The sequence below is a fragment of the Zalophus californianus genome, chromosome 6 (assembly GCF_009762305.2).
Source record: "Zalophus californianus isolate mZalCal1 chromosome 6, mZalCal1.pri.v2, whole genome shotgun sequence".
NCBI classification, from domain to species: Eukaryota; Metazoa; Chordata; class Mammalia; order Carnivora; family Otariidae; genus Zalophus; species Zalophus californianus.
This window is the reverse complement of record NC_045600.1, coordinates 80,843,619-80,866,515: the sequence shown is the minus strand read 5'-3', so window position 1 is coordinate 80,866,515 and position 22,897 is coordinate 80,843,619. Positions and strand designations below refer to the sequence as shown.

At 46.5% G+C, this 22,897-nt stretch overlaps 1 protein-coding gene across 2 annotated transcripts in view; it reads left to right on the top strand.

The window, feature by feature from the left end:
• RASGRP1 (RAS guanyl releasing protein 1) overlaps positions 1 to 22,897 on the top strand; it is a 79,100-nt gene that overhangs the window by 30,114 nt on the left and 26,089 nt on the right. For both annotated transcript variants that reach the window (XM_027571700.2, XM_027571699.2), the window contains exons 3-5: positions 14,077 to 14,182; positions 20,032 to 20,094; positions 21,063 to 21,194. In XM_027571700.2, coding sequence (XP_027427501.1) covers positions 14,077 to 14,182; positions 20,032 to 20,094; positions 21,063 to 21,194 — 301 coding nt within the window. The remainder of the gene's footprint in view (positions 1 to 14,076; positions 14,183 to 20,031; positions 20,095 to 21,062; positions 21,195 to 22,897) is intronic.

Here is a 22,897-nt window from a genome sequence, read left to right as displayed (position 1 = left end):
CCTGCTGATTTTCAAAGCCAGACTTTATAGGGGTTAGTCTTCCCAGTGCTGGTCCCCAGGGTGGGGTGTGCCCAATGCGGCTTGAGCCCCCCCCACTCCTCAGGGAGGACCTCGGTGCCTGTGATATCCCTCTCACCGTGCACTGCCATGCTGGGGGTGTAGGTCTTACCCAGACTGCGTCTCTGCCCCACCAACCCTTCTTGATATCTTGAGCTGTATAAGAGCTGTTCTGCTCCAGGTCATTTTCAGAGTTGCTCTACATGTAATTGTAGCCTCCGTGTATCTGTGGGGAGAGGTGAGCTCAGGATCCTCCTACTCTGCCATCTTGATTGGGTTTCTCTCTTGAGGACGTATTGTTCTACTGCACAATGACCTTAAAATTAAGGATTCTTACAGCTGTCTGGGAAGCTCTTACTGTACTGTGTCAAGGGGCTGTTCTGTCTAGATCTGTAAATGGAATTCAACACCAGTGACGTTAACACAGAGTGAAAGAACAGTCTAAATCTTAGTTCCTGCTTTGTCCTCATAGTTTCTTGACTCTTTTTACCCTTTCTTTTTTTAAAACTGTGTTAATTTCCTCACCATTACCTCCCTGCATCCTCTCACATCTCCAAGTCCTGGTACTAGAAATCCCTAGCAATTTTTCCTTCTAAAGGCATTTAACTCTTTCCCCACAGTAAGTGTGCATGTACTGTTTCGTATTATCAGTGGTTGCTAGTCATTGGCTATTCTTCTATACTGCGATTTAGGTGGAGGAAATGGCCCCAGGATAACGGGTACAGCAGGGGACTAGAGACTGTAGGAAACTGATAGGAAGTGAACACACCCTTTTCCTTATCCTTGGAGGATTCCCATTTAAACAGTAATGCAGGCCCATCATAGACTGAAAACCCTGGAGTCAGAAGGATAACCAGAGCAGTAGTCCCCCTCCTCCCACCTCCTCGCTTTGGGACCCCGACAGAGTTATTTTACCTCTCCTGAGTGTTTCTGCATGCGTGAAACAGAGACCCATCTAGAAAGCAGAGCTGCGGTAATAGAATAGATGTCACATGGCGTCACCTGCACCTGGCACACAGGATGCTCAGTCCGTGGTGGTGGTGGTTGTTGATGTCAGTGTTCTCATTTACCGTGGAAGCTGGCTCCAGAAACCCTCAGGTGCCAAGGGGAAGTGATCCTCCAGCTCTCAGACTGAGCAGCCATGGCTGCAGTGGAGAGGGCAGGGCTTGAGTCAGAAGACCAGAACTCAAGCCCCAACACTGGCACTCATCAGCTGTGTGACTTCAGGTCGATCACATTGCCTTACTCTCCATTTCCGTACCTATAAAAAAAATAAAACTCACACCCGTCCCACAGATTTGTTGTGAGGCTCAAATGAGCTAGCGTGCAGGGAGACTGTAGTCGGCAAGAAGGCACCAATAAATAATAACAATACTTCAGCAATAGAATGAGGGTTTCATGTGCCTACGTGACAACTGTCAGGCAGCCTAGATACTCAGGACCCACAAGTCAACCAGATGTCACATGGTTTGGACTCAGTTCAGGACCTGTTCTCCCCAAAAGATGTCAAAGCTCTTTCCTTATCTCAACAGATCTCTCTGCTGGGTGGCCAGGGGGCAAGACACTGCCAAGCTCTCTTTATGTAAATGAGCAAGTTGAGGCTCAGAAATGATCAGAGCTATCTCAGGCCTAGGCAGCCTGGGTTCAAACCCCAGGTCTGCCACTTCCTAGCTGGACTCGGGGACGTTAGGCCCTTTCTGCCTTACTGTCTTTATCTGTGAGATGACAATAATACCACCTATTGCATAGAGTTAATACACGTAAGACCTCCCTCGTACACAGGAAGCATTTCGTCTATGTTAACGGGAAGATACAGAGAAGGAGACGGAGTCAGGCTAACTTTTGAATATAGTTCATTTCTTCTAGTTAGATGCTGCATTTACTCCAGCATCACCAAATATTCCGCCTGGCTCATCCAGCTGCCAGTTGGTATCAACATGGTGAGTTTCAGTGTTGCATTTGGGCTATTTCTGTAAGATGGTGACAGCACCAGTTTGTGAGTTGGGGTGTTTTGGAACATTCTTATTTGGCTCTTTGCTCCTGAGTGGAGGGAAGCTGCTTCTCTCCTTCAGACTGTAAGAGATTCCTTACCCTCCATGCAGTTCTGTCTGGATAGCAAGGTTATCTAGGTGTGTAGGTCTATTAGAATCAGAATTTGTTTCCCAGGTTCTCATGCAGATTTCTCTCTAGCATCTCACCAAACTCTAAGCTGCCCTCCTGTCTTAAGGGTCTGAGGGGCAGGTGCACTTCAAAGCTAGGATTGTGAAGAAGCTTGGAAAGCCCCCCAACTAACTGTGCCATGGAGTGGGACCATGCTTGAGAGGAAGCCAAGTCCAGTGTCATTGGCCTGGACAGTGTGACATACCACAGTGGACAGCCTCTCTGAGTTGTGGTTACAGTGTTCCATGAAAAATCATAGTTCCATCTGGAGTAGCTGAAGACTAACAGAAGCAAAAAGAAAACAAAATGGTGCTCCAGATCCAGCCAGAGAAACAAGAATAGTTCACCAACTGTTGTAGTGCTTCATGGGTCACTAAGCCCTTTTTTGTACTTAATCTAATGTAATCTAATCCTAACTACAACCAAGGAAGGCAACGGGAGACTTTCAGAATAACTTCTATCAGATTATTTTGTAATCTGGGTTAATTTTGCCATACATGGTGAAATTATGACAGTTTTGTACAGGACTCTTCATCACAGAGAATAATAAGCCGAGAACAGCGTCTTTGGTGAAAGACTATGCTCGGTGTATTGCTGTTTTATGTCAACATATACCAGTTGCTTCAGCCCCATCATGCACTGAAACGAGGTGATTGAGGCATGTAGTAGGTCTGTTAGGATCAAGTCACACATTGAGAAAAACTTTTTGAAGAAGGTTGAGTGTGAGGCTACCCAATCCATCTCAGTGAGGCCTTGTATTAGTTCACTGGGTGGTATTTGGGAAGTTCCCCAAGTTGCTTCTTAGCCTCTTGAGCCTGTCAGTGAACATGCAAAAAAGGCCCCAAATCTAACAGACAAGAATGAAGCAAGAGGAACGTGCTCCAGTGAGCAAAGAAAGAGTGCTGCCCCAGATTTCCCTCCCTATTGTGTTTGCCCTGTCTCTTTTCCTTTGGGTCCACTCCCCCCTTGCTGGCCTCTCTCCCGGCCACCTGCTGGTAGCTGTGTGTGTCCTCTGGGGAGCTGGGACAGGCCTCTCTGCCAGGCACATTCCTGTGGCACTGAGCTGGGCTCACTGTGTGAGCCAAGTAGGTTCTGCTGACGGCAGCTCACCAAAGAATCAAATGGCAGCCTAACTGCCCAGGCAGATAATCTGATTGTTCCCAGGGAGTTGGGCCCCAGAGAAGTGGCTGCGCACTGTGTTCAGTTGGTGCTACCTTCTGACCACGGCTTGGAAAGTTTGAGGTCATGGTGTTGTCCCAGAGTCAGATCACTGGGCCTGCCTGGAACCTGTCACACCTTTCCCTCCCCTGGCCTTTTAGTGCCAGCCCAGGTCCCCAACTCCCGCCTCAAGAACTGTGTCTCGTCTGCAGAACTGAAGAGGACAGCTTCCCTCACGACTTGTCAGCCCCCTGATTCTTCAGACGTGACAGGTCCAGATTGAGGCAGCAGTCCCCAAGGAAGGCCGGCTGTCTTGTTCAGCAGAGATGACACAGCTAAAAGCTCTTTTTCACATTAGGCAATTCATGCACTTGGTTAGACATTTATAGATTGCAGTCACTCATCCAAAAAATCTGGGTCATCTTTTACATAGAGCTTCACGCTTTGGAAGGAAAACCGTGCCCAGGGAGGAATGTTCCTGCTGATGGCTTGGCCAAGGGAGCAGAGAGAGCACCTGCTGTGCCAGAGGGGGGAGGTGGGCCAACACAGGAGGGCTAGGAGCTCCCGGGGGCCTTGGCATTTCCACCCACACAGCCACTGGCTCGCCAGGCATTCTGGGTTCTAGTTGTCCCAGCTAAATGGTGCCGGTAATAGCTGCCTTGTGTTGCTGTGATGAAAAGTGGTAGGTTTAAGTGTTAGGGTCTCCAGGGTGGTTTTTAGAGAATGTACCATAATTGCAGTGAAAGGGTTGGTCCATATGGGTTCAGGGCTTCTTGGGGAGACAAAGAGAAGGGGGTTAGCCTTGTACCATGGATGGATGAAAGGTAGAGCTCTTCCCGGTATAACCAGTCTTCTCCCCATTCACCTAATCCCTGAGGAGTGACTGGTGCCAAGGAAAGAGCCCTGGGCTGGGGGTCAGAAGGCCATTCCTGTCCAGGAGCCTCCACTCACCAGCCCTGTGATCATGGCCAAGGCATGACACCTTGTTTCTTCATCTTTAAAATTGAGCCCACGGTCCCTGCCACAGGACAGAGTTGTGAAACTCCCACGTTCAACACGGGTGATCCTGTTTGTGGAACCTAAGTGCAATAAAAACAAAGCATTGTTATCAGGTGTTGTCATCTAGGGAGGCTGGCGTGGTTCTCCCTCTGCTGGCTTCAGGAACAGTTTGCTCATGTGCACTCTGTGTGTGTGTGTGTGTGTATATATACACACACGCATGCAGTATCTAGGTGTTGTGCTGCTTGAAATGGCTGCCCTGCTCCCACCCGCTGCCCTGACCCAACAGGATGGAGAGTCAGTAGGATGAAGGGAGGAGGCACAGGTGCTTTTCCTCACTGAGTGTCTCCCTGGTCGGCCTCTCTGGGACAGGAGTTGAGGGCCTGATGGCACCAAATCCCCTTTATGGTAGAGGTTGATTAGCCAGGTTTTCCCCTTCTCTGAGTTCCTGGCCTTAGCTGTCATCACCCCCCAGGGGTTGGGTGGGAGCAGAGAGAAGAGGTGAGCCTGGCCAGCCCCTTCCCCACTGGGGGAAGATTCTACTCCTAAAGGCCTGTTGCTGAAGTTTGCAGTTGCAGGTCATGGTTAAATTGAGGCTTATGTATTGTCCGTGTCCTGGTGCCCCCGGCCATTGCAAACAAATAATTAAAAGCCAGTTGTAACCAAGGTACTCAGAGCTCCTGGACGCTCTATTGGGCTACGGATTAGGAAATACTCTAGCTAGACTGACACCTTTGCGCTCACATGGTAGGCCCCATGCCTTCGCTTGGCTGTGATGTGCCAGGTTATCCCAGAGGGAATAAGATCAAGGCTAGATTTATGAGAAACTGGGAGCTTCCCTCTTCCCAAATTCTCACCTTACATTAAAATGTTTGTCCCTGGGTTAGAGCACCAACCACTTCAAGAAAATCGCTGTTGTAGATATCTGAGCAGCTTCACCCTTCACATCCTTCTCCACCAGAGGAGCTTCTTGATCCAGATTAACTGTTCCGTCAGTCACTAGGCAAAGTCCAGAGGGCGTGAGATGCGGAGTGAGGGGGAGCAGTAAAGTGGGTTCAGGAGCACCTGGTAGGAAGGAATAACGCAGGCTGCTGGGCAAGACCAACCTTGTTGATCTCGGGTGGGTTGCCAAGCCCTGCCCACTGCCCCCCCCGTCCCCCCCACCCCCTACAGGTAGCTCTCCCCAGCTCCACACTTGGGGTGACTGCATGCTGGCAGCTTGGAAAAGGCTGTAATGGGAATATTTAGACCACGTAAATCTGCCAGCACTACATATCAGGGTCCCCCTGGCCGTCCCCCAGGAGAGCTGTGCTCTCAATGCCTAGCGGCCCGCCACTGGCAGCTTCACAGACCCTTCGCTCGCTCCCGATTGTTCTCCTGCTCCCGGACTTGCGGGGCCAAGGAGCAAAAGCAAGACCAAGGTGGTACCCGGCACATGTTCTCAGCTGCGCAGGTGGTTGGGACTTGTGAGAGTTCAGGGTACGAAGCACCCCATTCTTTCTTCACATGGGCTTTCTGCCCTGGTGGCAACTGTTAGCGCTGAAAAGCTTGACAAGGAACAGCAACAAACTGTTAATTTATTTTTCAGCTTGCTGATTTTTGTACCCTCTCCAAACAGGATTTACTGAATATAACAATGTTGCTGTCAAGTAGATTTTATTTCTTTAGAACATTTATCTGGTGTTACACATTCACAATTCTCTGTGTATCTGTCAACTTCTCCCCGGATCCTGTCTTCTCCTTTCTGGAGACACTGACCTCCACTCACGGCTTCTGCTCTGCTCTAGGCTCCAGATCCACCTCTGCCCCCAGGGTTTTCTGACCCTAGCATTCCCATTACCATTTTTTCTGGTCCCTGGTTTTGACACACCTGCTATTTGGTGGTACACCCCCAATGCTGGCAGCTTGCCTACCCGCGATAGGCCAGTTTCTGACCTGCCTTCAGTACACTCAAAATCCTTCACATATCAAGAGATGTCCATGGAAACCAAAATGAAGAGGAGTTCTGGAGTTTCTCTGGTGTTGGTCATATTTTATGTCCATTCTGCTGCAAGTCATTTGTGCCTCATCCTCGGATAAACATTCGCTGTAGGAAAGTCATCCCCACCTCTTGTCAGCAAGAAGCAGTACCTGGAATGCAAGCTGATTGCAAGTTTATTCTCATGGGATTCTAATCATTAGGGAGTAGTTCATTGCTGTCAGAGGCAGATAACTTATTTAAGAAAGGAAGAAGAGAGTGTGCAGACCAATTGAGGGACAAAGGGCTGAACCAGATAACCTCTTGAATCTCCAAGTTCTGGGTCACTTCTCCACAGATACCAAGATGCTTCCTAAACCTTCATGACTAGAGAGGGTCTCTCCCTCCTCTGAACTTTGCCATCCTTCTGTGTGCTCACTCTTAACATTTACTGCCTGATAGTATTATGTGTCTTGGGTGTGTGTCTTATTCCCTAAGTAGATCGTGGGCTCCTTAATGACAAGGGGTTTCCTTAGAGCTCCTCAGCTCTCCTTTGGGACCTAAGACGGTGCCTCACACAGAGTAGATTAATGACCAGTATAGGTTAATTGCATCAAAAAATGTTTTTGGTTGAAGTGGAATGAAAAGTCACTCCATAGAATAGTTAGGGAGCCATATCCTTTTCCCTGGAAAGGTACAAGTCGATGCTAGATAGTCACCTACTGTAATGCTGTCATGAGCTAGAAGGTTCAGGTAGAAAATGTCAAAAGTCTTTTCCATCCCAAGATTTCGTGATTCCATAAAGTGTAGCTATTGCCGCCACTGAGCCTAATGATGGAAAATGGTGTGTTTTTTTTTGTTTTGTTTTTGGTTCAGAGACAAATGACTATCTAGAAGCCACGTGGCTTTTCTTTTTGCTTTGTGGACCAAATGGTCCTCAGGTTGGATGGGTCCTTAACTAATATACTTCCCTAGCAGCATACGTTACTCCCCAGGTCCAGTGATAGAGTATAGAAGATTGACATTTTGTACCCCACCGCTGAGGTTTCAACCCTTTAAAGAAGTCTCCCCTAAAGTGTGAGAAGCAGATGGTACTGAGAAAATATGCACATTTTATTATGCATTGCACATTTTACTTATTAGAATTTTTAGTATGACACCCTGCATTTTGAAAAGCCTAAAGAGGCAAACAAAATGAAATTATTCATTGAAATATTTAAATCAGCTTACAGCAATTATATCAAAATATCAAAATTAAATCCTGCAGTCTGGAAGGTAAATTCCCCTTGACCACCCACTTAGAAATCTGACTTTCAAAGGGAGGCTCTTCCTCTCAAAAAAGAAGTGTTTGTTCCGTGAGATGAAGTCAGGAAGGGAAGGCGTACTTGATGAGGTCCCATGGAGGCTGACCATCGCCTGGGGGGCAGATGGTGGCAGGAACGAGGGCAAGTGAACACGCAGACTTCCTCCTGGTGGAAAAGGAGAGCCAAGAAGGGAGTTCTGGGTGTGGGTGCCTCACCCCATTCCTGCCTCCCTTTGCTGAGTGAGTCAGCCCCCTCCCCACCCTTACCATTTGCCGGCCCTCACTCCCACAGAGAGCATGTGAGGATTACCACGCCGCAGTGGGGGAACATCATGGAGCTCTGGAAGAGGGGGTGCACGGTAAAAACGGAGAGCAAATATGGTTTTGCATCTTAGGCACAACACCCTTCTTAAGGGCAACTTTAATGATCAGTATCAATCAGCCAAGGCATACATGAATTTTTCAGAAACCATCAAGAGTACAAAAGCTCTTCTTCCAAATGTGCATTGCTTCCAGCCCGGTAGCTCAGCAGCATCTCTTAGACTCAGCCCTGAGCACTGGAAGAGATCTTAAAGCTGATCTCCTTCAGCCCCCATTTAACACTTGAATTCCCTATACTGGCCGATGACCATGTGGCAGGCGGCTGAGTAATAGTGGAGAGAGCTGGAGCCAGATCCAGATCCTAGCTCTTTGTCTCTTTGACCTAGGACAAATTACCTCATCTTTCTATGCTTTGATTTCCTCAGCTATAAGTTTTGAGCAACACCAACGTTGCTGAATTATTTTAAGACTGAGAAATAACATCATTAAGGTTCTTAGCGCAGCCCCAGGGATTAGTAGGGCTTCAATGAATAACAGCGGCTCTGCCCCTTCCGGGTGGAACTAAGTACTGCTCGGCAGCCTCCTCGTGCGTGTCTCTGTGATGGGAGTCCTTCCGTTGTTGGGCAGTCTTAGTGGTTAGAAGTTTCTGCCCCATGTGGTGCTCAGTCCTCTTTCCGTCTCAGCAACCCTGGTTCTGCCTTTTGTGGCCCCACAGAACAAATCTTCTCCCACAGATAGTACTCCAGGTATGTGAAGACAGTTCTAATAGCTCTCTCCTTAGTTTACTCTGTGGTAAACCTATTTAGTTCCTCAAATCCTTCCATATGTCACTTGGTTTTGATCTCACCCAGGACACTTCTAAGCCCCTTTCCCTAATATATGAGCATCCATGGAAGGATGCTGGGCAGCCACAAAGACCAGTGGAGATAACAAGGCTGCCCATCCTAAAGAAGCCTGTCAACTGTGTCCGTAGCTCCTGTGAATAGTCTAATGCATACCCTATAAAGATATTTCATTTTCCCTGCTTTTTACCACAGTATGCTGAAATATGACCCTACTACCTTGGTGAGGAAAGGAGCATTATAAAAACCATATTGTCAGATGCTGAACTGAAAAGTTAGCCGCCCACCTCCCCCCCCCCCCCATGGGGCACCTGGGTGGCTCAGTTGGTTAACTGTCTTGTCTGCCTTTGGCTCAGGTCATGATCCCGGAGTCCCCAGATCGAGCCCTACATTAGGGTCCTTGCTCAGCGGGGAGTCTGCTTCTCCCTCTGCCCCCTTACCCCTTCACCCCCTCACTCCGCTCTCTCGTACTCTGTCTCTCTCAAATAAATAAAATATTTAAGAAAAAATGAAGTTAGCCCCCTCATAATTGTGGTAGATTTGATTACGTTGTTACACACCCCCTCCCCCGTGTTTCACCTTCTGTGTGTCAGTGATATTCTTCATGTAACTTTAAAGTTCCCACTCTTTTGCTGGAGATTCAGCAGCGTGACTTGCTTTGGCCAGCAGAATGAGGCAGAAGTGGCAGCATGTCACTTCCAAGCCTAGGCTTGAGAGGCCTTCAGTACTTCCAGTAGTCCTTTGGTGCCCTGTGGTCACCACGAAAGAACACACCTCACTAACAAGCTGGTCCAGGGCGGTGGGGGGTGGGGGGGTGGGGGGGTGGGGGGGCTGTGCAACAGAGGCCCCCAGCAAAGCCCAGCCTTTCTCAGCTCACCTGCCAGCCAGTTCACAGACACTTGAGAAGAAATAATTGAGTCCTGTTTTAAGTCACCAAGTTTTAGGGTGGTTTGTTATGTGGAATTTTCATGGCAAGAGATCACTCTTACAGAGATTGGGCCGGAAAACAGAGAGAGTGCAGCACTAAGCAGTTCCAGGCAATTTCGGCACCGACACCTGTGCAGTAAGCATTTTCCCCACAAGTATTCTTGATGCATAACTAATCAGGTGAAAAACAATTTGGCCATAAAAGATAAAAATCACACAAAAAAGAGGGATATTCATTTAAAAGGACATGAGAAAACATGAAAACTGAATCACGAAATTAAAAAGACTTTATTGCAAAACAGAAAATATTTGAGTACCTTTAAAACGTGCAGTGGCAGTCCTGTGCAGATAACCAAGTGTCTTTTGTGTGTTAGAGCTCAACACAGTCTTCAGAGTCTTTCGTACTATTACACATTTTTTTTTTTTTTTTGCTTATGGATTTGTCTCCTCGCTAAAATTTCCTCCTTCATTAAGAGAGATATCCGTTTCCAAGTACTAAGATGCATACTTGTACATGAGCTCCATATCGCGTTGTGAAGCCCTTCTCCACGGCTGTTTGTTCTGGGCATATTGTCCCGTGTCCACTGACGGACATTCCAAGTTCTGTGGGAAACTTGGGTTCAAAACTCGTTGCCACCGTATAGACCATTCTGAGGGCTGAGCTTCATCTCCTATAGAAATGAGAGTATGGCATCATGGGAAGATGAAGCCAAACTGTCAACCAGGTACTTTTTTATCTTTTACAGCAAAATTGCCTTACAGCCTGTTAATTATGTGGTGAAAAAGCTTGTGGCAAAGATGCTTATGGTGAAAATACCCAACATGATACTGACCCTGCCTCAGTAAGTTGAGAAGAATTCATGAAAGATTAACAAAGCTGGGGCGCCTGGGTGGCTTAGTCAGTTAAGCATCTGCCTTTGGCTCAGGTCATGATCCCAAGGTTCTGGGATCAAGTCCCACGTCGGGCTACCTGCTCAGTGGGGAGTCTGCTTCTCCCTCTGCCTCTGCCCCTCCTCCCCAGCTCATTCTGTCTCTCTCTCTCAAATAAATTTTTAAAAATCTTGAAAAAAAAAAAGATTAACAAAACTATAATGAGCCTAACTGAATACTTCATAAAAATGATTTGTCAAGTTGTAAACACGAGTTTTTTTTGTAAACTTTGGCCAAGAAGAAAACAAATATTTCATCAGTGAAATATGTAATGACAAAAGAAAGCTCAATATCCAAAGACATAAGAAAAGTTAAGGGGTGTCCTATTTGATAGAGTTCACTCATTTACTCAACAAATGTTTAATGAATACCTGACATGTATCCTCACTGTTCTAGGCCCTGGAAATAAGGTTGTGGGAGAAACAGGGCTGAGGTCTCACGAAGCTTATATTCTAGGGGAGACTCAGAAAATAAAAATTAAAACGATAATTCTAATCATGGTAAGTGCTATGGAGAATCTCAGGTAGGGTAATGGCTACCTCAGGTAGTTTAAGGAAGGCCTTTCCGAGGATGTGACATTGAAACTGAGACCGAATGACATGACTAGGCCAATGGAAGAAAGGCCACATTGCAGGAAATATCAAATGCAAAGCCTATGAGTTAGGAATAAACTTGGAGGGTCTGAGGTATAAATAGAAGTATGGACAGGAGTGATATGGTATGAAGTGAAGTGGGAGATATTAGAAGGGGCCAGGACATGTGGAGCTCCACTGGCCACAGCAAGGATTCTGTATTTTATTACAAGTGGAGTGGAATCCATTAAAGGGTACGAAGCACATGACCTGATGTATGGGCTCCCTCCTGGTTTCTGTATGGAGAATGGACAAGAGAGGAAGCAGGGGGTCATTTGGGTTTGTGCATCACAGTGCTGGCTACGAGTGGTCTCTGTAATGGCCGGGATGGAGAGAAATGAACTGGTTTGAGGTATATTTTGAAAGTAGAATCAAGACCCACTGATGGATTGGATGTGAGGGAAAGTGAAAAATTAAGGATGACTCCTAGGTTTTCTGTTTGGGTAACTGAGGATGGTTGGTGGTACCATTTCCTGAGAGGAAGAATGGCGGAGGACTGGACTGGGCGGGGAGAGAGAGAGGTCAGGAGTTTTGGTGAGTTAGTTAAGTTTGAAATTAGACCTCTGTGTTGCTTTGCCAAGGAGGATGTTGGACATGTTAATTTGGTACTCAGGCTAAAGATATCAGTTGGACAGTCATCAGCAAATAGATGGTGTTTTCGCCAAAGGACGAGATGAGTTCACCCCAGAAAAAAAGTTAAAATTTTTAATTTAAAATTTAAGAAGTTTCAAATTTTTAAAATTGTTTTTAAAAAGAAGTGGGAGGACTAAGCCACAGAGCATGGTGACATTTAAATGCTCAGCAGAGGAAGAGGAGACAGAAGAAGAGTGTGAGAGAGAAGCTGAGACAGTGTGATGTTATGGAAGCCAAGAGAAGAAAGTGTTCCAGGAAAGAGGGTTGTCAACTTGGGTTGGGTTGGGTTGAATGCAACCTGAATCACGAAGTCAGACAAAGCCAGCGAAACAAACTATCAGATTTGGCAGTGTGGAGTTGGTTGATGACCTTGAAAATAAACTGTTCAGTGGGATAGCAGAGATAGAAGTCAAAATGGAATGGTTGAAAATGGAATGGGGAGGTGGGAAATTGATGAGAGTGAGGATCTGCTAAAAAGGGGAACAGAGAAATGGAGAAGTCCTAGAGCTGGTGAGAGCCCAAGGCTTTGTTACATTGTATTTAAGTGCCATGGGTAAGGAAAGCAGGAAAGAGAGAGAGAGGGAAGTGGTGATGCAGGAGAGAATGTGGACAGAGGCAGGATCGGCATCCTTGGGAAAGGAGGAGACATTGCGCCCAGTGGAAGCCATGGCCTCTTTAGAAAGGCCTCCCAGGGAAACAGGGGAGGGCGGGCAGGGGGAGGAACAGCACACGCAGAAATCTGTGGATTTGATGAGGGAAAGGTGAGTGATCCGGGCCATTGAAGTGCAGTTTCTCAATGAACTGTGACTTTAGGTCATCGTCTGAGGGTGATCCAGAACTTCCAAATCTGGAACCCAAATGCACGGTGCCCTTCATTTATCGTTTGGTGCACTTGGAAAGAGTGAAAATGACAACCTTGCTTGCACAATGTGTTTTAAAGAGCTTCGAAGTGCAGCAAGTCATGTCCCTTCCTTCCTTTGATACTTTGCCCTGAATCATCCAAGTTCCCATCAGAGAACAGAATTCACATGGCTTGGTTAAATGAGAGCACTGGAGCAAAGGTAGTACTTACAGAGATGAGGGTGGGATTAAGAGATGCTGCACCCAGACGACCAACAACCAGAAGTCATTGCCCTTCCCCCCACCCAGGGGCCAGGGATCAATGGAGATCAGTAGTGTTAGATCTCAGTTAGAGCTGGAGTCTGGAAGGACAGGCCAGCCAGCGTGATCATTCATTGAAGAGACCTAGAGCTGCTATCAGGAAGTGGCACCAGAGCCTCCCTGATGCTTCCCCATAGCTGAACCCACCTGGAAGCTGGCTGGCAAGGGTTAATGCACGGTGAAGGACAGAGAATAGATCTGGCCCCAAATAACCAACACAGCCCCTAACACTTCATGCCATAAGTGTTGAAAAGATTTTGGAAACCACTCCAGAGGGAATATTTATACCCACTGCCCATGTATAGAATGCATCTATGTGGTATCTGCTGGGTTTGGAAAACCTAGTTAACCGTGATCTTTGAAATGAACCGTCAGGGATACTTCATGGATACCACCATCTCCAAATGCCATGTTTGCCTATAGTCTTCCTCCTTTATTTTCATCCAGAGGCATTTTGCCCTTAAACCTAGGAAAGCTTATATTTCAGGGCCCCTCGCTGGCAGGAATCCCTTCCAAGGCCGTGAGAGAGCCCTAGAAATGTATTCCTATGATCACATGTTCTTGTAAATTTTTCAAAAGTAGGATATTTAACTGTAATCTCTTAAGACTATATATTTTTCACTCTGACCCTAGAAAGGACCCCACCCCACCATTATATGCACTTTGGGCCCCATAAAACTTGGATCTGTTTCTGCTTTCAACAGAAACTCGAGTGTATGATGCAAGTTTTATTCCTTTCCCAAGATTCTACTATCTTTCAGGTGGGGTGGTTAATGAACATCAAAATGGACAATTTGGGAAGGGGAGAATGCAGCAGGAAGGTAAGAAGCAAAGAAGGGAGGGGTGTGTGGTGCTCAAGGCAGGGGGAGAAAAGCACTGTGTGAAGCCACTCTGGCCGTCCACCACCTTCGGGTAATGGAGGGTTGTCAGGTGTCCCAGCAGGGGACTCCTTTCTCTCAGGGGGCCTCGCTCAGATGCTGCTTTTTGTGTTTTCAGATGCAGATGGAAACCTGTGTCGAAGTAACCAACTGTTGCAAGTCATGCTGACCATGCACCGAATTATCATTTCCTCTGCTGAGCTGCTCCAAAAAGTTATCACCCTATATCCTTGAGCACAGTGACTACCCATCCCTCAATGGGATTCATTCAGAAGTATCTTGAAATTTGACATTTGCTTTCATTGCGATTGGTTTGGAATAACTCTGAGTGGTAAATGGGTTCAAAAATGTCCTTTTGGGGGTATGCGGGTTGTGCATGGGTGTCGATGTGTGTGTCTGTGAGCACATGGGCACACACATGTGTCACTGCGGTTGGGCGGGGCAATATTTTCAAAGCTGATTGCTCAGGCAAATCGTCAAAGAAATGGGTCTTCAAAATCCCTTTCCTGTAGGTTAGTCAAAATCTGTTTTCGTCCTGTGCAGATTGACAAGGGTGACTCCAATGACAAACTGGCTCTCCTGTCTCCCCCTTTCCCAAGACTCTGAAGAAAGCTTCGTGACACCACAGTATCTGAAGAGTCCCCTTTCATGCTTCAGGCAGAGGCGCTGGCTAGGGGCCAAGCAAACCCTGCTGGATTTTAACCTTCTTATGGGGTGTGAATCGAGTAGGGTGGAGAAGGAGCCTGCCCCCTGCCTCTCGCTGGGGACACCGGAAGTTGTGGCCCCATCAGAAAGGACTGTAGGTGGGAGGAGCCCGTGGAGCACCTGCAGCCGGGGTCCTTGGCATTGAGTCATGACTGGTGGCTCTTCTCATCCTATACCCCCTCCCCTGGCCCCTTCTTTTTCACCTTATGGCATACACAAAAATAAAAGCCACCAGAAGAGACTGAATCTCTTCTCTAAACCTACTTGGAAATCTTTACTTCTCATATCAAAGGATTCCAAGGGCCGAGTGTTGGCAGAGGTCTATATAATAAGAGCTGCAGGTAATAAGTGGGTGCCTGGTCTGCAGAGAATTTTTAAATCATTGTAAAGCTGACTCAGAGTCGGTCAACTTTTTATTAACTCCATGTACCAGCAGTTTTAAACAGTGTCAATAGTTAAAACCTCCTCATTGAGAAACGTGTTCCTCGAAGGACTAAATGGTGCCCCCTGGCTGCCCCTGTGTACGCAGCCCCCTCTCCCTGCTCACCCCTCCGCCCCGCACGGGCTGACCCCTCACATGTCCCCTCTCCTCCACTTTCACCTCTGCCCCTTCAGTGACGCCTGCCCTTCAGCCTAAAACACATTCAACTCTCCCCAACCTAAAAATTAACTCTCCACCCTGCCTTCCCTCCACTGTTAGTTAGAAATTTGATGCACAAACCTCCTAAAATAGTCTGCACTATCTCCCATCTCTTGACTCCCACTCACTCCTTCACTCAGCTGGGGCCCCCACGCTGGCCCTCAGACTTTCCTCTCGAGTCACCACTGGCCTTCTGGTGGCTCAGCCCCTTGGCTCTTTTCTGTCCCCGCTTACTCTGGGCTTTGTGGACACCCCCCGCCTCTCCAGACCCTCTCCCTCCTGGTCTTCCGTCTGGCTTCTCATGTAGCCCCTTCTCTGAGCACCTCTCAAACAGGGGGAGAGCGGCCCGGGGTCCTTCTCACTCTGCCTCCTTGCCTGGGTGATTTCCCTCCAGGATCTCCACGTCTATCCCTCTGTGCTGTGGACTTTCAAGTTTGTATTTTTTGTTTTTGTTTTTGTTTTTATTAAGTTCAGTTAGCCAACATATAGTACATCATTAGTTTTTGGTGTCGTGTTCAGCGATTCATTAGTTGTGTAGAACACCCAGTGCTCATCACAACACGTGGCCACCTAATGCTCATCACCTGGTTACCCCACCCCCACCCCCTCCCTTCTGCAACCCTCAGTTTTGTTTCAAGTCCGTATTTCTTTAACCCAGACCGTTTTGTAAAAAATATTTGGACTAGTTTGTGCTGCGGACACTTCCATCTTAATATGCTCAAAACTTACTTTTCTCACCACCTTCATCCCCAGTTACTGCCCATTAATTCTGCTGTGACACCTGCATTTTCATTTTCAGTTTCAGTTCGTGGTGTCCTTGCCCATTCACTTAGCCAAACCAGAAACCTCAGAGGCGCTCTTGACTCCTCCCTGCTTTTCACCTCCTATGGAGTCCATTACTCAATCCCAGGGCTTCTACTTCAGAAATGACTCTTCGCTGCTTTCTTCTCTCCATTCCCCTGCCACGGCCTTAGTGTGGGCTTCCATCTTCTCTGCTAGGCCCCTCTCTGTTCCGGACTGCTGTCCTCACCGGTGTGCTGAAAGCACCCCCCACCCCCCAATCATTAGCCACCTCTGAAGTTACTTTCCAGAGAAGCAGATCACAAAGGCCATTGCTTCAGAGCCTCTGCAGACTGCAGGGTAATGCCCAGCTCCTCAGCTGCCAGGCCAGGGCGTCCGGGGTCTGACCCCAGTGTCCCTTCTACTCCCCACTGCAGCTCTCCCAGAAGCCCTGTCTCCCCCACACCCAATTTCCCCATGCACCAGGTGGACCAGATCCTCTTACGATTCCTGTGCCTGGATCGCCTCTTCCTCCTCATTGCCTGACAGACTCCTTCAAGACCCCTCTGTGAAGTCTTTCCTGACGTTTTCAGCCTTCCACACACCCCTCCCTTTTGAAAACACATCTAGTGTGCTTAGACAGTGCTTTGAAAATCTATCCAATTCCTGTGACTTTAGTTCTGTATTGCTTAAGTGTCTCTCACATCTCTGGTCTGGATGTAATCTGCTTTGAAAAGCTTTTCATCTACGATTGCAGAAAGTGCCAAGTATTTTTACTCTGTTAGCTAAATAAATTGATCTACCCAGACTTCAGTCTGTAAGTTTTGCAGTGTGCTATACGTGCTCTGGTCTCTATAGATGACTATTTCAAGTACACTGCAGAAACTGTGTGTCTAGCTGCGTAGTTTGATTTGTGTTAGTAACATAGAAAGTTACAAAGGTACTAAAAATTAATTATGTTACCTTAAGAAAAAAATATGAATATATTTTTAACCTAGATTTAAAAATGTATACACTGTAACTTACCTGCATACATGTCTCCCCCACTAGTCTGTGTGTCCATCAGCATCAGGAACCAAGGCTTATTTATCTTTGTTTCTCTAGAACTTACCTCAGGGGCCATCTCATGATAGTACATAACGAATGTTGCCTGACTATAGGTACAAAACACTGGACACTTTTAGGTGAGAAATTCAGGCTTTGGTCTGGGGCAGGGGACGAGATTCTAAGAAGGGAACATGAAGTAAGACTGCCTGTCATTGAAGCCCAGGTTAAACACTGACAGCAGAACGATTTTTTCTTCACGTTTAGTGTCGCTGTTTTCTGACTTGGAAGTAATAGAATTATTAGTTAAGTAAGCTCATAGTTCCCTTGATTCTTCCTGGTGTTTCATCGTTAAAAAGATTTTAAAACACACTTTGAATGGCTCAAGTGCCTGAAAAGTACAGTCAGAATACCGGCTGTGAAGAGAAGGAAGATGTGTGGAGCCTGAAGCTTCCAGCAAACAGTGACCTGAACCCCTTCGAGGCAGATGCTGGAGCCTCTGGATACTGCACGTGCTGGGTGCTCGCCTCGGCGCCCCACGTGAAAAAGCAGGTGCCCTGCCTCACTCCAGGGCTGCCTCTGCTGTGGCTTAGGGGCTCTGGTGAGGGGGAGGCTGTGTCCTCCCGCCCGGTGTCCTGCCTGGCCCTGTGCACGGAGTGCTGGCGTGCACACTGACCCATTTACTCAGGTCCTGCCCACACGCTGGGCCACCGGCTGCCCCGCGCACCACAGGGATGGGCATTGGAAGGGACAAGGGATGGGCAGGGATTGACCAGACGAAAGCTCCACAGTAAAAGGCACCGTGTTGATTTATAGATCTACTTAGCTGGTTTTAAAAGAGAAGTATGTTTTCCGTCCCTTCCTCATTAAAAAGGAAGAATAAAAATTTCAACAAGTGCATCAAATAATAAAAATACAGAATCTGGGCCTTATTTATCTAGAATGTGCCTTGTGCTTGAAGCTCTTTGCATTGAAGGCAGGCATTTTCTCAGCGATATGGCCTAAAGATGCGTAAAGTCCTTGTTTTCACTCTTAACTTTTAAGCCCAAAGGCAGGCGTCAGACAGAGCCTTTTAGTTCATCAGGTTTGCCGGCTACCTAGACTTATTTTTATTTTCTGTGTTGCTGTGCATGTGTGTTTTCGTGTTTTGTTTTTGTTTTGGTGCTTTTGAGGACAGATATTATAGGCAGTAAGTCTATTAAAATTTAGTTTTTAAAGTGATTTTATTAAAGGTACAAATTTTACAGCCATAGCTCTTCTTTAGGGCTTCAAGTTTAGTTTGCAAATATGATTCTTTCTGTAAGTCTAGCATGTTTCACCAAGCATTTTTAAGGGGCCTTGAAAAATGTTTGGTTAATTTGAATAATGCTCATTAAATACTTCTGATGGTTGTAAACTACAGTTACGAATTTTACATTTTGAATGATTTTTAAATACTTCAGATGCCTTCCTGAATTCTAAATAGTTTTTATAACTGTTAAAGTTATAAACAGTTAACATCATTTTAGAAGTTCCAAAGCCATGATTAAACTGAATAAAATTTCAATTTAAAACCACAAGTGCTTTAGCACTTAATTATAAAGGGAAGTTTTGAGACTATCATGCCAATATGCTCTTAAACATTACAGGGATATAAAATCCCCGAATGCTCCAATTCCTTCCTAATCAAAAGCACTGATCCTAAGATGTAGACTTTCACTTTGCTGTGTTTACCTCTACATTTTCTGGGATTTAAGATACACATGCCCACTGAAGGAAGACCACTCCCACCCAGTTACTTGAGCTTTCTGCCAGCTTACTCACTGGACTCCTGGCAGGGCCCCTGCAGGAAGTCACTGAACCCCATACCGAAGTTATGATGGCACAGTGTTTAGAAGGGACGGAGGGTACAGCCTCGCAGGGCCCACGGTGCACGTAGCCTGATTCCTCAGTCTGGTGACCAGAGATGGTAGACCCACCCAGGGTACCAGTGGATTGGATTTTGCATTTCTTTGGCTTGTAAAATAAATGAAATATTCTCTCCACAGATCTCTAAAGAGGTCAACGTAATGGGATCTTACTATTCTCTCGTATTTCTTAGGATGGCACCATTCTCATGGAGTATTCCGAGTGCCATCTCTGATTGTATTTTGGATTAATCACATGGCTTTGTCTGACTTGCCATCACAACTTCCAAGGCCTATCTGCTTACCTCCTCCAGGCATATATTATCATTTTTCACATTACTGCCCTTAATTATCATGACAGTATATCTGAATATTCATTCATTCTCCTCCTCATTTACTGCACAAATTGTTTATCCATTTCTTGAAACACTTTAAAAGAGAAGGGGCTCCTCTAAGTTGTTTCAGTGGGACTCCACATCTCTTGGGCATGGGTAGGAGTTCATGTGCCCCTTTGCCATTCAGATAGGCTGCTTATGCCAGGACCTTCCCACACTGTTGGCTTCCTACTTCCCCTTCTGCAAAGGAGATGTTGGGACCTCCTTCCATAAGGAGGTGTGGGCTCCACAGAAAGTCCCCATCATCAGCCTTCCAGGTGCTACTACGCACACAGCTGCACACATCAAGTTGGTGGTTGTCCTATGGCCAAAAAAATAAGAAAATATGGGGGGTGGTTAGCAAATACTGGGCACCTGGGTGGCTCAGTCGTTAAGCGACTGCCTTCGGCTCAGGTCATGGTCCCAGGGTCCTGGGATCGAGCCCCGCGTCGGGCTCCCTGCTCCGTGGGAAGCCTGCTTCTCCCTCTGCCACTCCCCCTGCTTGTGTTCCCTCTCTCGCTGTGTCTCTCTCTGTCAAATAAATAAAATCTTAAAAAAAAAAAAAAAAAGCAAATACTTCCAAACATGAGAAGTTGTTTGGTTTCTATGACAGAGGCTTCTATTTCCCTTAACCACAGCCCTACCTATAAGGACGCCTTGGCAAAGAACTCACCAGGGCTTTGTCTGAAGATCTGCTATTTTGTAAGGTAACGTTTCTACGTGTCGTTGGGACTTGTGGAGTGGGGTGAAATGAAAGGCTGAAGCAAGGGATTCTAGTTCTTTCCTTGTGCTCTCCCCCTTTCCCGTGCTGTCTATAGAACACCTCTGGACAGACTGGAGAGGGCAGTGCTGCCCCACTGGAGATTCCTTATTGGAGCACAGTCTCTGCTCGTGTGTCTGAGCTTAATATTTGATACCAACGTTTTCTTCAGTCTTAAAGCATTTTGGTATCAAATGACACAGGGAGAGATACAGAGATAATGAAGGAACTCTCTGTCCTTTCATTTTTAGTCTTAATTATTAAAGTAATACAGCTCATCTTAGAGCATTTTGGAAAATACAGTAAACAGTATAATTATAGTAATAATTATTCATATCCCACGACCTATTTTGGAATATTTCCTTTGTGATTTTTCTAAGCAGTTCTTTTTTAACATAGTTGAGATCAAAATACATTTTTGTATCCTTTATTTCTCACTTAATTTTATATCCTAGGAATCCTCTTTAGTCATTAAAAACTTTTTTTGTGGATATTATTTTTCATGGTCCTATATTTGTAAGATATGAGAAAGTAATTTACGGATGCACTGCCCCGTCTTTGGACGTTTGGTTTGTCTGTAACCGTATTCCTTAGAGTTGTCTCTGATACACACGATTGTGCCTAAATCTTTGCCATCCCTTTTTGTGTTGTGCTGCGCCTACCCTGTCAAAGCATGTGGCGTGTGGAGGGGCGGAGGACTGCCGGCAGGTGGTTTTTTTTCCATCCCCCACACCATCCCCCCACCCCCGTACATTCTGTATATAGAACATATATTCTGTATTCCCAGGCACACAGAAGGACAAAGCAGCCTCTTTTTCTCATTCCTCTTTGTGGGAAGAACCCACCAAAAAGCATGAGTCCTTGGCTTCAGTTTTGGACTGTTGTTTGTTTTGTTTTTTAACTCCCACCTCGTAGGTACTGGATAACAGAATTCTGGATCATGTTTAAAATGGATGCCAGCTTGACAAACACTATGGAAGAGTTTCAGGAACTGGTGAAGGCCAGTGGTGAGGAGTTACACTGCCGCCTGATCGACACAACTCAAATGTGAGTGTCAAGGTTTTGACTAATCTTTCCAAACCACCTCCCTCCTGGGCTGCTCAGCCAGGCCTCTGAACCCCTGCTGGGATGGCTGAATTCCCCACTTCCAGAAGCCCCTCAGGCAGGCTCAGACTGTAGCCCCAGAGTGAAAAGACTGCCCTTTAGCAGAAAAGCAGAGAAGCCCCACTGGTGATAAAGCTGTGAGTGACTAATGTCAAAGAGCAGGGGAAAAAAAAAAAAAAGTCCCAGTGAAGAAGAAATCGGGTAGCAAGATAGTGACTAAAGTGAATCCAGATGATGAGAAGCTGGAAGTACGGCCACTAGATGCTTCCTCAGCAGCCACGGTCTCGGGAAAGGGACTGCTGAGAAATGGATTGAGTGGAGGGTTTCTAATTTGTATGGATGTCTACAAGAGATGCGTAGACTTGCAGAGATGGGAAGGCTCTCAGGAATAGTTCAGATTATTCCATATGAGAAAGTGTAATTTACAGACGCACTACCCCATCTTTGGACATTTGGTTTGTCTGTAACCGTATTCCTTATAATTATCTCTGATACACGTCTATGACATTGTCTGTGACGTTGGCCCACTCTAAAAAAATGAGGGCCTTTCCATCACAAACTAATGATGTAATGTATGGTGATTAACATAACAATAAAAATTTTTTTAAAAAATGAGGGCCTTTCCTAGTTTTGGGAGAACACATGCACACACACATACACACACACACACACACACACACACACACTCTCTCTCTCTCTCTCTCTCTCTCTCTCTCTCTCTCACACACTGTTTGCAACGTGGGCACTTTATTTTGGAATAATAGAAATCCCTAGGATATAGCGTTGTAGGACTGAAGCACATTCTAGGGATCATTCCATGCAACAGCCCGGGAACCCGAGGCTTGGCAAGGTCGGCTCAGGTCACACAGTTAGTAGCAGAGCGAAGCTAGGCTCGGACCACCCTCCAAGCACTGAGCCACAGCCCCCCAGAAATGACCTCAGGATCACATTGCATCATCCTGGATATCGTTCTGCGGATGCCAGTTTGGATTCTCTGCACTTCTCTGCTTAGAATCTACAACTTGAAAGATAAGAGAAAATTTCAAAGTTAACAGTGTTCTCATTTTAAAGATGTAAAACCTGGGGCACAGGGCAGTTCTCAGACCCCGATCTCCTTGTCCCAGCGTGTCCCTAGCTGACTGACCTCTCCTGAGATTTCCCACAGTACATTCTTTAGGAAGCAGCCAGTGGGATATTGCCTGACCACATATACTTAAGAAATAGTGAGTTAAGGGCGCCTGGGTGGCTCAGTCGGTTAAGCGGCTGCCTTCGGCTCAGGTCATGATCCTGGAGTCCCGGGATCGAGTCCCGCATCGGGCTCCCTGCTCGGTGGGGAGTCTGCTTCTCCCTCTGACCCTCCCACCTCTCATGTGCTCTCTCTCTCTCATTCTCACTCTCTCAAGATAAAAATAAATCTTTAAAAAAAAAAAAAGTGAGTTAAGCTTCCCTTTGGCATTTCACTTTATAACACGTTCACTGGCCAACAGGGCTCCAGAATCTGTAGGCTTTCCCAAACTCACTTGACCACAGAATCCTTTGTCAAGGGACAAGGTTCTCATCAATACCAGTTTGGGAAACAGATCTGTACCCTGCTGCCTCTCAAAATGGCTGCTTCCTTCGTGAAGGAAATTGAAACTAAGGATCAA